At 43.4% G+C, this 14,744-nt stretch overlaps 1 protein-coding gene across 3 annotated transcripts in view; it reads left to right on the top strand.

Annotated features, from left to right (window-relative positions):
• The window catches only part of LOC144721221 (dynein axonemal heavy chain 3-like), an 814,808-nt gene that overhangs the window by 579,710 nt on the left and 220,354 nt on the right, over positions 1 to 14,744 (top strand). For all 3 annotated transcript variants that reach the window (XM_078598660.1, XM_078598658.1, XM_078598659.1), the window contains 2 exons: positions 1,520 to 1,620; positions 8,138 to 8,252. In XM_078598660.1, coding sequence (XP_078454786.1) covers positions 1,520 to 1,620; positions 8,138 to 8,252 — 216 coding nt within the window. The remainder of the gene's footprint in view (positions 1 to 1,519; positions 1,621 to 8,137; positions 8,253 to 14,744) is intronic.

Here is a 14,744-nt window from a genome sequence, read left to right on the forward strand (position 1 = left end):
GAGACATGCAACTTCCAAATATACAGGCATCTGGGTCAGGATCGAACCCGTGACCGCCTGCATACCAGGCGAGGTAGTTAACATCTCGCCACCATGGTGAGATGTTAACAGAAGGTGGCCTGGAGATGTACTCACAGATGCAAGGGAAGGGCACTCAACCTCTGCACATAGAGACACACTTGCTGTACAGCTTCAGGCAAGGCCTGTTGTTGCCTGGCGTTTTGAAGCGTTGCATATAAGATCTACCAACTGTGCTTGTAAGTTGTCATTCCCACAGTGATGTTGACGTCCCATCGGCAATAATGAGGAAGCACACGAGTATGAGGTGGTAATTAGAGAAATCAGCAATTCCCCAATCCTTCTTTTGGCATTCCATGGGTAAGCTTTGGCTAGGTTACAAGTTAATTATATTTCGTAAGTCTGCTTTGACCAGCAGAATGATTTACTTGGCATTGATACACTCGATTTCCTCATTTGGATAAGTCTGGGAGAGGATTTTTTTTTAAATCTGTAACGTGTAATGGCATATCGTACAATAATGGAAAACTGTTCACTGAGCTTAACATATTGGAGAAGCTGTGAAGCTTGTTAAACAGTTGTTCTCAGACTGCTCTGAGTTATTTTCAGTCAAAGTAATTATCACATTGCTGCTTCAGTGAACTTATACATAAAATAACAAGTTAATCACTGAGAGGAAAGGAATATCTCAACGTTTCAGTTAAATAGACCTCGAGAAATTCAGAATGGCAGTCACGATTCTCCATGCCTGCCAGTGATTAAAGCATGTTATTTTTTTTATGAAATTGTTATTTCGAATCAAAGCGCCTCCCTGTTAAAATGAGCTATGGGTCTTGCGCTCATCTCTAGTGGTGTTTCTGAATACAGGTGGAAAGTCCATGTTCTCATGGCAGGGACCAGTATATCAATAGCATGACGACTTGGCCGGTGGATATTAAAGACCAAACGGTGTTCGTTGATATTTTTTTACTCAAAATGGCAGGAAAATTTTCCAAGTAAAATTAGTCATTTAGGCTTCTTTATGTAGAGGTTATAAATAAGAAATAATTTATGTTCTAAAGACAGCAAAAAAAAAATCAGTTGAATTGCACACCCCTTCACTTTCACGAATATTGTTCCATCAGCAAGTTGGGGTCTGGAGGCTCACAAAGGTTTTTGTGGGTATATAAGTAATTGTCGTTATCCAGTCATGATCATGAATGATGAAAATTAACATGTATGGACGTATGTTGAACTTCTTTCGCATCGTATGTAGCCAAACATGCTAATCGGCGGTGCGGTGGAAAGACACCAAACTAAAAACAAAATGCAGTTCTAAAGAAATGCGTTTTCAATCTATATATTTAAAAGTGCATAACTCCAGTGGCTTCCTAGTATCGGAAGGAAGAGCGTTCGAAGTGGCCGCAGAAATGCACCTAAAAGCGCGCGATGCGGTGACCGTCTTTGTTCAATGGTGATAAATAAACACCCCCCCCCCCCCCCTTTTGTTTCTTCCATTTAGCTGTGCTTGATGAGTGGAGAGATCATACAGATGACACCGCACCAGAACATGATCTTTGAGGTGCTGGACTTGGAGCAGGCCTCACCAGCTACTGTCAGCAGGTATGGTCACCCATCTGTGAGCCTGCACGACTTCACAACGTAACTGCGTTGGCTTTTGGCCATTGTGCTGTACAGCTCTGCCGTGCGTTTTTCGGGTTGTGTCACGCATTACGCGGGACGACGTCTGGCGTTTCCCTCCATTTGCAGGGAGCTCCTTGGAAAAGCTCCCAGCAAGGGGAGCGAAACGTTTGGACATCGTGCTGAACGATACGCATGACACAACCCGAAAACTCTACGGCAGAAATAATTTTCAAAGAAAACACGTAAGGACCCAGTTCACAGGTTGCCCAAATGTTGTCACCCAATTTATTTTGCTAAAATGTGCCAATGTATCCATTATCAACATTAAGAAACTCGCCAAGGTGGTGTGTTTTGGCCGTTGAAAACCCATGCACAACTTGTGTGCACGCGTTGAGTGCAAGACAGAGCAATCTAGTATATAATTACAATAACCCCCCCTCCGCCTCAAATCGTTGCACCTGATGAGTTAAATGATGACGTCACCCTGCTGCTGCTCTATTTAAGACCGGGAGCAAGAGCAGAGCCTCACCATTCTGGCGAATTGTCTGATGATGCTGGATGCAATTACCAGCGAAACGTCGTACTCAATTTTTGTTGTTGTAAATGTTGTGGTTTCACGGTTCAACACACCGGTGGGCTAAAGCAGTGAACTTTGTCTTTTGTCAACGTGACATTTTTTTTGCTGATTGGCCGTATCGGGTGGTGGAGGGTTACGACACATTTATAAGTAACGCGATCTAACCCAAAAACGTTGATTATAAGACAGAGCAAGTTGTCATTTACTCGGGACACGGGTGTGGCGGTGCGCGCTCGTGACACGCTGCATGCAGCATGGCCTAGTGGATCGTGCTGATGCAGTATGCCGGAGACAATCACCTGCAAGGCTACAGACAGCCTGTGGAAAGCAGTACAGCAAGAAGGCCGTTGACATCTGCTTGCGTGTACTTGTGCTCTCCTTGTCGTACGTACGTTTAATCTAGGGCGTCTGCTTTCGTCACATCCTAAAAAAAACACTCGGTGAGGAATTGATCAAACATCCTAAGCAGGACCCTCCTGAAAAAAAAAACCCCAATTGAGAATTACTTGAGGCTTTTCTGAGTAAATAAGTAGGTATGTACGTTGAACTTCTTTATCACCGTACGTTGCCAACCGTGCTAATCGGAGGTGTGGGTGAAGGACAAAATAACAATCTCGATTTAAAGCTTTCGTGACTGCAGGGATTCATCTTCTTGGTTCTTTCGGTAAAGTCACGTAGAAGGAAAATAATAAAAAAATAAAAATAAAACATTATAAAATCATTCTCACGACATAATAAAATAATTCTCACGACGTAGGAATTATTTTCACGACGTAAGAATTATTTTATTATGTTTTACTTTTATTATTTTATTATTTTCCTTCTACGTGACTTTACCGAAAGAACCAAGAAGAAAAATAACAATCATTTAATGAATGTCCCAGCAATGTCCAGCCATAGGGTTTACGAATTGGGAAATTTGGCAATGCAGCAGTACCCTCGATTGTAATAACGGTCAACTAATTAATGACCCTGGGACCCCTTGATCCATGACCGTGCAACTGTTATCTATTTACATGTTGTTGTGCCAGTGGGCATTTAACTGTTTTACTATGTACAAAGCCTGTTTTCAAAATTAGCTTTCATGATGCGTCTTGTTAGGGGTCTGTAATAGCAGAGCTCACATCACAGAATGCGATTCTGTTTGCAGATAGCAAGCCCACGTGGCAATCAAGAACACACATTTGCTTCATTGTGCTGATTATATTCTCACATGTTCAAACTGGCTAAACAGCTGTTGAGCTTACCCTGGCTGACGATACGTAAATATATGGTCATATTCTTGACAAAGAGGGGCAGAAATAAACATCCTGGGTAAATTGCCTATGCTTGACGATGGAAACATCGGCATGCTTTTGTTTATCATATCTAAAGGAACATTAACCAACATTCATGGCTGCGTGGTGACACTTGATTGGTTGATGGGTTCTGCAATCCCCACTCTCCTTTGTGAGAAATGTTTTTTTTTCAAAGTATAACTTGAATATGTATAGGACAGTAGCTTCCTTCCACTTGGTTTATACACAAGATCAGGAGGCAATTAGAGCTATCTATATTTGGTTAAATCGCTGGTGTATAATAACCTTTTCTTACAAAGTGTTAGGATTTTTTTCGTACCCTTAAGCAGACAAATCGCCTTGCCCTAGCTGAGCGCGACTGTCTAATTTTGCGGGTTTATTTACACATTTTGTTCATAGTAGCTGCCATAACGAATGCTGTGTGCTGATAACCAACGCCTCCCTTTTTTTGCTCATCATTTTAATGATAATGCAACAATAAAGCAGCAGCATTAGTCGGCTGGGTAGCCTAGTCATTAGCACGCTTGCCACCGAGCCAGTTTTCACAAGGTTAACGATTCTATTCCCATAGCTGTCTGCTAATTTCTCAGACTTATTACCAAAGCGCACTGTTTGCTGTGGATACTTAAGGTCTTCCAGGGTCATGCACAAGACCGCTGAACCATACGATGTTCTGACACACTCTGTTCACGTACTGTATGCCATTGTCACTGATATTTCAGGCTATACCAAGATGATAAGACTCAAATAAGTTGAAACCAGTGCAGGTTTATTTGCTTCGTTGGCTACTATGACCCAGAAAAGGACAAGTGATCGTTAGATTATCTATATGTTATTTCAAGCTGAATAACATTCTGTCCACATGATGCCAACACTAGCCTCCTTACGTTGATGGCGAGTATAACTTTGTATTCAGTTCCAATAAGGACCCATTACAATATCCGGATCTTGTCATGCCATTATGACAGCAGTCAAACCGCTACCATTTAATCGTAAAATTGATATCTTTACAAATCACCCATGAATTGTGCTATCACCGAATGATAGTTTTTACTCTTCCTCGTCATGCCTTATGTTGTTTCATACATCACCAACTCATTACTCATTCCTTGTCTTTCCATGAGCATTCATTTACCCTTTTGGGAGAGGAGTCCAATCTCTGTGTGTGTAGCGGTTAGCGCGCTGCGCTACGAACATGGCGACCCGGGTTCGATTCCCGCTCACGGCCAACACCAGTGACGATATCTGAACCGATTCTGCGCCTCCGCGAGGTCGACTCAGCCTCAAATGAGTACCTGATGTGACGTGTAAGCATCACCACTAGGGAGACAAAGGCGGCCGGGCGTGGTGTTGGTCACACACGCCCTCGTGTGCCGTGCCTAACCTTCATAGGCGCTCGCTAACAGAACTTGCCCCAACAGCCTGTGCAGGTGACAGGGGGAGGATCGTTATCTTTGTGTGTGTGGTTGCATGGAGGCATACACATCCGTGGTTTTGCGAGTACGTATCGCTGTATGTTTTGGGTTCAGTGTTAACTTTGCTTAAGGCTGAACGAAATACATTATTTAGTTAAGTATTGCCTGTGCCGATTTGCCACACGTTGCCTACCTGCTGCTGTTGGTGGTACCCCAAGTGCATTGTGGGTGCAGGCTGGCGGCTACAGGTGGATGAAGAAACAATTCAATATGTTTATATAATGTTTAGTTGTTGACAAAGTTTGTTGTTGTTTTTTTTCCATTCGGGCCCATGATTGCTTGCAACAATAAAATAAAATGACAAAACCGAATTTAATTGAGGTTAAGTGCAAATGTTATCATTGTAGATATGTAACGTCATGGAGTGTCGATTTTCTCAGTTGGTGTGCTTATATCGGAGTCAAGGTTTGTTATTTTAACAGCTGTAACAGCTTGGACGTCGTATAAAGCATACTCCCTAATCTCATCATGGACATTAACGACCAGACTCAATAAACACACGGTATTCCCAAAAACAACATGTGTCAGACTTTCATGAACAGCTTACAGTGGGCTACCCTGGCTGTACATACTCCTCATTAACAATACTTGCAAAACAGTGATGTGAAGCCCCGTGTCAATCTAATATTGGATGCCTCTCAATGATTTATCTGTCACGGAGTTTGTATGAACATACTTTACTCTTATGATCATTGCAGCCATGCATATAAATATAGTTAGAATGTGCCGTTAACCCACCACCACGTAAACAAAATGTGCCAATTAGTTACTACTTCAGCCTAACGGTTTGTTGGAGAGTAAATCAACAACATTTGCAATTTGAGTACGACGTTTTGCTGGTAATTATTATAATCAACGTTTTTGGGTTAGATCGCGTTATTTATAAATGTGTCGTAACCCTCCACCACCCGACACGGCCAATCAGTAAAAAAAGTGTCATGTTGACAAAAGACAAATAGTTCACTGCTTTAGCCCACCGGTGTGTTGAAACGTGAAACCACAACATTTACAATTTTTGAGTACGACGTTTCGCTGGTAATTGCATCCAGCATCATCGGGCAATTCGCCAGAATGGTGAGGCTCTGCTCTGTCCCCGGTCTTTTATAGAGCAGCAGCAGGGTGACGTCATCATTAACGTGTCGGGTGGTGGAGGGTTACGACACATTTATCAATAACGTGATCTAAACCCAAAAACGTTGATTATGAATAATATTGGTCGCGAAAGTCTAAGTGTTAAACTGGTAATTATTAATTGGCATTGTTTACGTGACAAACCTTGCTAATTGGCTGTGTCGGTTGGTGGTGGGTTAACGACACATTTATACTTGCGCGATCTAACCTAAAAAAAAAACTTTTATTTGAATAATATTGGTCGCGAAAGTCTACGTGTCAAACTGACATGACATAAAGTTACCGTTGGTTTATTTTGGCACGGGTAAAACCAATTCGATGGGGAACGTGGTTATACAATAAACACCTGGTTACGGCAAACAAACCCCACGAACAAACCAATACCAAACCGACTGCACATCGTCAAGTTCCGATTGGCAAGGTCGTGTATCAGCATGGTACAACCAGTACAAAGAATACAACGAGGCTGGTAGAACACATCTCACGCGAGCAATTACTGGACACAAAGCAGCACCAAGGTCGGTAATATTGGGAAAAAACATAGCTTAAAGTCTGCAAAGCAGAGAATTGTACGCAGACTTGAAAGGAAATCCGAGGTCCAACATTGATTTAGAGTAGGACAAGGATGGTAAGGTGTTGATCCCAAAAGTTTTCATTCGGTTATTCCAGAGATTGTGAGGCCACCACACGGAAGGGATTTAAACCGAGTTTAGTTCATCACATGAGGTGGGTGGGGGGGGGCACTTTGAGCAGCAGCATTGAGGAGCTTCTAAGAATATGGGAATTAATTTGGGGGATTAAATAATGCAGGTGATATTTGCGAAAATGAGAAAAACACACTCGCACTCTTTATTACATAATAAAATATCAATAAATACTGTTATATGTTTAATTGCTTGAAGAAAATTATGTTTTTGCCCCTGGTTAATGATGCAGATTAACTTTTCCACACAGCAAATCTTTATAAAGCAACTTAGAAACAGTTGTGACTTCACTGAATCTCATCAATGACGATGTCAAAAGTCAAAGTTTGCCTCCACACTCACACATTGCAGCAGTGCTCATTACCATTGGTGGTCCGAGGCTGGTGATGGAAATTTCATATTCCTATGGCTGAGACCCTTTTCTCCATAAGACAAATACAGTCAACCGCCCACAAAGTGGTATTCATTCTATAGACCCTGGAAGGATGAAGGGCTGAAATGACTCCTCACCAATAATTTAACTTAAATTTGAATTGAGCAGTCTAATGTAGTCTAGTTCGCAATTGCCACTTGGATGTTAAACATTGTTGTTTTAACCGCCCGTTCATTTCTGACCGATCAAACATCTGTCTACATGCTCTGCCTTGCCTGCCAACATCACAAGTCATCGTATTCTACTTGTTGCCGCGTTGGTCCCGGAGCAATTTAAAAGTTCACAATGGGACATGCTGATGGTTGAAGCATGTGTTGAGCACGGATGATAAAGGAGATGATGAATAATAATAATAATAATGTTTTTTTGTGCCCTATACTCCGGGGCATTTCAGAACACTTGACAGCATCACATCTCATCTCAACGCATTTGAATTTAGTACCCCCAGGAGCAGCTCTCCATGTGGATACAAGGTCACTTAGCACCTGGCCTGCAAACAGGCATTAGTCGGCTGGTAGGCGGCGATGATTGATCTATAAATACAATTGAGTAATTTGCGGGTAATTTTTGGAATTTGGCAAATTTGGAGATCATGTGACTGAACATGTAATGAGTGGGCACCGAGAGGTTTATGACTCAGGTGAATACCTTAAGACAGATTGTGGGAGGTCAGGTGGCTACAGTGTTACTTTTGGGGGATCTGGTTTAGGATGGAATGCATTGTGAGTTGTGGTTTAGGATGGAATGCATCATCTATCTGCATGATCTCTTCATTGTTATCCGTCGCACTCACTCTCTGCGTCACACTTCTCTGATTATCCACGCGTTCTGCTGTCTCACTACCTCTTGCCGCCTGTCCGTCCGTCTCTCTGCCACAGGTGTGGAATGATCTACATGGAGCCGACAGATCTGGGCTGGCAGCCGCTCGTGCAGTCGTGGCTCAGAACTGAGCTCCCAGCGGCACTGGGCCAGCAGCACAGAGCCACTGTGAAAGTACGTCGTCGTCGCTCACGCCGCCAAGGCTCACTCTCCAAACGGGAGGTGTTAACTACCTCGCCTGGTATACAGGAGGGCGTGAGTTGGATCCCAAGCCTACCGCCTGTATATCTGGAGTTTGCATGTCTCTCTCTTTCTCCCCGTGGTCGCGTGAATTATTCTCCGGGTCCTCCAGTTTTTCCCTCCACATTTAGAAACATGTATTTAGAGCATTTGGCTGCTATCAATTTCCACTCGATAAGTCACTTCATTGAGGTATCATTTGTTGGTAGGTAAAGCTATATAGCCCAAGTGGGCCTGACCTGATTAACACGTAGGATTTCACGACCAATATCCGCTTGTTTTGGGTTAGATAGCGTAAATATATAAATGTGTTGTTAAACCCGCCACCACCCAACATAAATTTGGCTGTCGCCTGATGAATGAAGCTAGTTGTAATTACTGGTGGAACGTCATACTCAGATTGTAAATGTTGTGGCTTTGCTCTCCAACACACCGGTGTGCTGTACTAATAACGAATTGGCATGTTCTGTTTACATGACAAACTTTACTAATTGGCTGTGTTGGGTGGTGGCGGGTTTAATGCCACATTTATATATTACATGATCTAACCCAAAAAAAATCTGTAATTAGGGGCCTTACCTGATAAAATAACTAATAATTTATTTTTTATGGTATTTATTTCAGAAGTAAACCTTCATCGTCAAATATATTCTGCTTGCACACTGAACATGAGTGTTAAACGAGGTGGGGTTACTCTGCACATTACCATCCCACAAGTAATCTACCAACAGACCTGACTCAGTGTAGGTCTTTTACTACCTGTAGAATGTGGACAATATTGGATGCCAACATGTTCAACCTCAGCTGTTCAACCTTAGCTGAACAGCTAAAAACAAACTGCACTATCATTAATGGTCCCCGGAGTGAGTGTTTGTGGATGGATCTTGCCTATCAACACCGGGCAAGCCAAACGCATTCGTTTGGCGGGCCAATTCTCTTGCTGATGATAATCTCAAAGATGTAAACCGATCCACGATTCGTCTGCTTTAAACAAACGCAACCAGAAAACAATTGGCCGTGATGGCCTCTTAGTTGAGTGACCTATATGTTTTTTTATTTTATTTTTGTGATGAAGTAGACTCTCATGTTAGTCGCTGGCTCAATTTAACAAGACATTGACTGTTGTAGGTGTAATAACAGCCATAGAGGGTTCACGTGGGGATTGGCTTGCCGGTCCTGCTTGTAGCCAATAAGGGTTGAGATAGGGACCATGGCCCATGCGTCATCACAACAGGTCATCAGGAGTGATTGGCCTAGCCATTCGGGGCCCCAGCTAATGGGGAGCCGGATGAGGGGCGTGGTCCCGGGATTGACAGGGAACCATCGAGAATGGTCGAAGCTGTCCATGAACGATTGGCTGGGGGAACCACGTGACGAAGGTATTAAGAGCGAGTGAGGGAGAACGATCGGGAGCAGACTGAAACTGACAAGAGCAGGGTCACGCGCGGATGGGGGCTCGGGGTGCCACGTGCGCGGTGGGGACTTAGTGCGTAGTCTGTCCTCTCTCCGTTGTCTGCCAGCAACGGAGAGTGAGTGAGCAAAGTGTATTGTGGAGTGGGAATAAAAGGACTGATTTCGAAGCCGTCTCCTGGAGGATTATTACATAGGGACTGATAATGTCATCATTACTGTCAATAACACAAACAGGTGGCACTTAAACGTAGAGCCCAAATTACATTCAGAGGGCTTGAGCATGGAAACCCTGGGAACGGTTGATTCAGTCACATGGTCCCTCCAAGTTAATGAAATGATGAACCAGGTGTGGGAAGTAAACAGTGGTGGTGTTATGATAGATTTGGCCCCTGGCATCAAAACGTGGAATACACACCACTGACTGAGTGCCTCCAGCACCCTGTGCAAGCTTGACCAGACACCACTCTCAGTGTGACTTTTAAATAGCACTCAATTTACAAAGCATTGGGAGATTCTCATCTAAATTGGAAATCTTGAGCCACTCTCACTCAGCCAATGGTGGACATTACATGTTCGAATAGCACTGATCCGTCTCTTCTCAGGACAGTTGACCTCCCACCGAGTTGCAACAGACTCATCAGGCTGTTGCTCATTTTGCCATATCCCCGAGATTCATAGAGTGCTGCGTACATCTCTGACCGGGATTTTAATTGGCATCTTAAATGGACGAGGGGAGTTTCCTGCAAACTCTGCCAACTGCGCAGCCCTGGCGAATTCTTTGCAACGGCAAACTACGAACACTTAACACTCTGCAGCAACGGCGGTGGATTGATGTTCTCTCACGCAGCTCAGGCCCACCCCTCGTGAGCAATTGTAAAGCCGCTCCTTTCAGCAGCAGCAGCAGCAACAAGGAATGCCCGGCTTAAATCGGCTGTAATTTACGAATTATTTTCAAACGCTTTACAAGCAAATGCGGCGTGCACTGGGAATGAAAATAATTAGTTTTTTTTTAATACCGCAATCCTTTTTTTACCGTTTCATTGGCATTCCACGTTATTTAGATAGTGTTGTTCGTATATGGAATGTGTCGTTTTCGCTTCATTTATTACTACATGTTTTCTCCTTTTGTTTTTCTATCTTAAATTGTATTCATTTTTGTAATTTATGAGGAGTTGTTAGAGATTAGATTGCCATAAATTTCAGCCTTTGCTCAATCCATTGCTGAGATGAAGGTCTTCCCGCACCACGTCGGTCGTAGGCGTTGTTTGGCCATACTTCACCACATTGGTCAGTGCCGCTGGTCAGTGCAGATCTTACTTGCCACCCATGTTGGGCACTGAACTCAGGTTGCCGAGTTCATAGTGCAGCACGTTGTGCGTGCTTGCCACAAATGAACCACAACAGCTTGCTGATCTCGTCAAGGAGCGTAAACCATCACACAAACTCCGGTCATCCTCGCAACAGCATTTGGCTGCCAACCACCAAACAACGATGGTCGCTGCATTGCACGCTTTCTGATGCGCTTCTGCGGCCGTCTGGAACGCTCTTCCATTCGATATTAGGAAGCCACTGGAGTTATGCACTTTTAAATAATCTAGATAGAAAACTCATTTCTTTGAAACTGATTTTTGTGTTTAGTTTGTTGTCTTTCCCCCGCACCTCCGGTTAGCACGGTTGGCTACGTACGGTGCGAAAGAAGGTCAACCAACTGTACAAACATCAACCACCGTGGCGCCACTCCCCAGTATGCGAGATTAGACTACGATATACAGCCTGAGCGTTACGTTGTGTTTATTTTACATTTCCAGAAGTATATGAAGTCTGGGCGTTGCTGCCATGAAACGTAAACAAACGTGACGCCGTGGACACTTGCTAATTGTTTTTTGAAAACATTTCACGGCCCTCTCATATATTCGTGCTGATGCTTTAAAACCTCACGACTGTTGCCAGGACCCCGCCATGAACTGACCGCAACATCCCTCGACCGCATCGCTTTTGTCAAGGATAAGTGAAGGCAACAAAAATAAAATGAGGTGGAGTGAAATAATGATCACGACCTACTTTACCCATTAGAAAATCCCGGCTTTGCCGCTGATAAGGCAGCAAGGTAGAAATGTAACAGCTACGGGAGGGGTGGGGGGAAGATTGCCTGATGGCCCTGGAGACTAATTGTAGCTCTCCTGTGTTGTCAGCAACTGAGCCAGCGCTGCTGAGCACTTCGGGCTGAGTCCTGTGTGGCTCAACAGTTTATCTGATTAGAACGTGTAAGCACATCCGACGGTCTCGGTCCACTCGGGTAAAGGAAGAATAAAATAAACATCACCAATATAAATAGTAATTGCTCTCAGTTCACCGACATGCTTAATCGACGGATAGGTGGGGAGTGAGATTCAGTCCTCCGCACAGTTGGGCAATCTCTGTCCAACAGCACAGCCGTCCATCCCAGTGCTTTGCATACTTTTGCAGAGGGAGTTTACTTGGGGTCAGCAGTGCAATTTCTACAGCTGTCGGATATTTTCTGCAGCGCCTGATAAACTCTGGCGAGCCACTGTAATACAAATTCTAAATATCTGTTTATTCAAGCTCAAGCAAGCATGGGGCTTGGCAGTGGTGTAAATTCCATATTCGTATGGAAGGGACCAGTCTTCTCCATGGCACAACTGTTGTTGAATTCCCACAAAATGGCACTTGTTTTAACAACGGTGGAAGGACGTCATGTGAATTCATTGGTAATGAATCATAATGTTCAGTAGAGACTATGAAAGTGAATACTATTCAGCAGGATCCTGGATCTAGATGTTTTCGACTCCTTTTTGCAGAACGATTCACTTGAGAGATGACAGAAGCAAAGATCCCCCATATAGCATGAACACACTGTTGGAGCAAGTTCTGTTAGCGAGCACCTATGAAGGCCGGCATGGTACACGCTGTACTGCCATCTCCTGGCGAGCCAGGGTATGATACCGTGATACACACCACGGGAAGAGAGTTTCACAACAATTGATACTTATGGCGGTACCAAATAATAAAAAAATGGCCGAGGCAATTAAATATTTTATTTCTGGGACACTATTTTTTCCAGGAGTGTATTTAACTCCGCAACTGGGGTACCAATCGATCTGAAATCAGTGCTACTCCGCGATGTCGAAACGCCAAACAGCATAAAAAAGTCCATTATCGAAAAATACAACTTTGAATAGTACATCGTGTATAGCTCGTCGAGATGACTCGATTGCCGCATCGCCGACCATCAACGGACTAAAAATGACTGCATCACGGACATTATGCGAGTGCCGGGGTACTATGGTTATGTGTGCGATCCACCAACCCTGACCTCCGCAGTGCTCGATTACAGGGACGTGTCGCCATCACCACCCTATGCAGTGGAGACTCGCCAAAATCGGCACAAACATTGCACACCCCCCCATTGTCTGTGTCAGCAACCTACTGCCCACCTCACAGCACAACAAGGCTGGGAATTTCACTGCACGTGAAATCTGCGGTCCACCAACATCAGTTCCATAGTGGTGAGCCAGATTGCAGGCATGCTGTGTGGTGCATGTGAAGGACATCTTGATAGACCTCTTAGGAGGAGACCATTGTGTGTCCATATTGCTGTTCATATTTTGCGGGAGAGGCCTTTAATCAAAACGTGGCATTGAATCCAGCATCCAGCTTAAATACATTTTATTTATTTTAAAATGTGGGTCACGGTAAGGAATACATTTTAATGCTTATTGTAATATTTCTCAATTGTTCTCCACATAACATGTAGTTTGCGAGCGTTTTGTGCATTTGTGAGAATTTTGGATGATATGAAAAATGCTCTGATAACTACCAAATTGCTGATTGTACAATTGGGATGTAATTGGCAAAATAAAATGCAGTGTTCAAATAAAATAAATTGCATTGCTGAAGGTTATCGTTGGTAATGCATGTAAACAAATACATGAACGCTGTAATTAAGCAACGTGAACATTTGTGACCTGGAACAAGCAGACTTTTCAAGCAATATCAGCAATATTGTGTATTCCAGCTAGGTTTGCAGTCAAGATGACCGAAGGATTTAATATCAAACCACCTATGGATCAAAATACTGGCAAAGGGTACCAGTCTTGCGAGTAGCCTTAAAAGTAAGCAAATTGCACAATTAGCAGATTTACACGTGTTATGAAAATAGTAAATTGTAGCTTAAAAATGCAACGTAATATAATTTTTTCAAAGAAATACTAAAATAATAATATGGCAAATCTGAGAATGTTTTCAAATGCACTTCCAATTGGTGATATGTCCGATATATATTATGCAAACAAACTTCTGGGATTTTATTGCCCAGAAACACGAGGCAACTATTATATTGCACAGTTAGAAGGAAGAATACGGTCAGGAGAGCCGGACGGCGTTTTTTGTTCGGGTTCTCCAGTTTCATCCCACTTGTATAAACACGCTCATCATGAATTGGCTGAAAATGTCTCAAAATGTAAAAAGTAAACCAATGCAGGAACCCCCACCCCCCTAAAGAGAGTCCTACGACTCAGTGTGGCTGTCCTGGAAATATAAATAAAAAATGTGGTTGCCTGTTACAAAACACCTTCAATGTTCCTAAATTTCGTCAGATCCCAGAATTGTAGCCCAGTGTATGAGCTATGATACTCCTGCCCATTCTGTGTGTGTGTATATACATGGGTAGTGCGACCAGTGGTGCACTGGTCAGTAGCCAGCAGACCTGAGTTTGATTCCCAGCCATGGCTAACGTTGCTGAGTGATATCTGCTATCATTCTGCTCCCCCACCAAACCCTTCCCCTTACCCAAACTGACCAAGCGTGGTGAATTATGGTCAAAAGATCCACATTGCCAACACTGACATGGTTTTCAGAAGGCCATCATCCAGCAGTTGATTTACACAGGGTACTTAAACATTCATGCTTACACACACACATTAGTGGAGGGTACGACTTTTTGAGAAATGTTGTAAAAAGTGATGATAGTCTCAAGTGAGCAGGAGACGAGTC

This window comes from Lampetra planeri, chromosome 11 (genome assembly GCF_965212315.1).
Source record: "Lampetra planeri chromosome 11, kcLamPlan1.2.h2, whole genome shotgun sequence".
Lineage (NCBI taxonomy): Eukaryota > Metazoa > Chordata > Hyperoartia > Petromyzontiformes > Petromyzontidae > Lampetra > Lampetra planeri.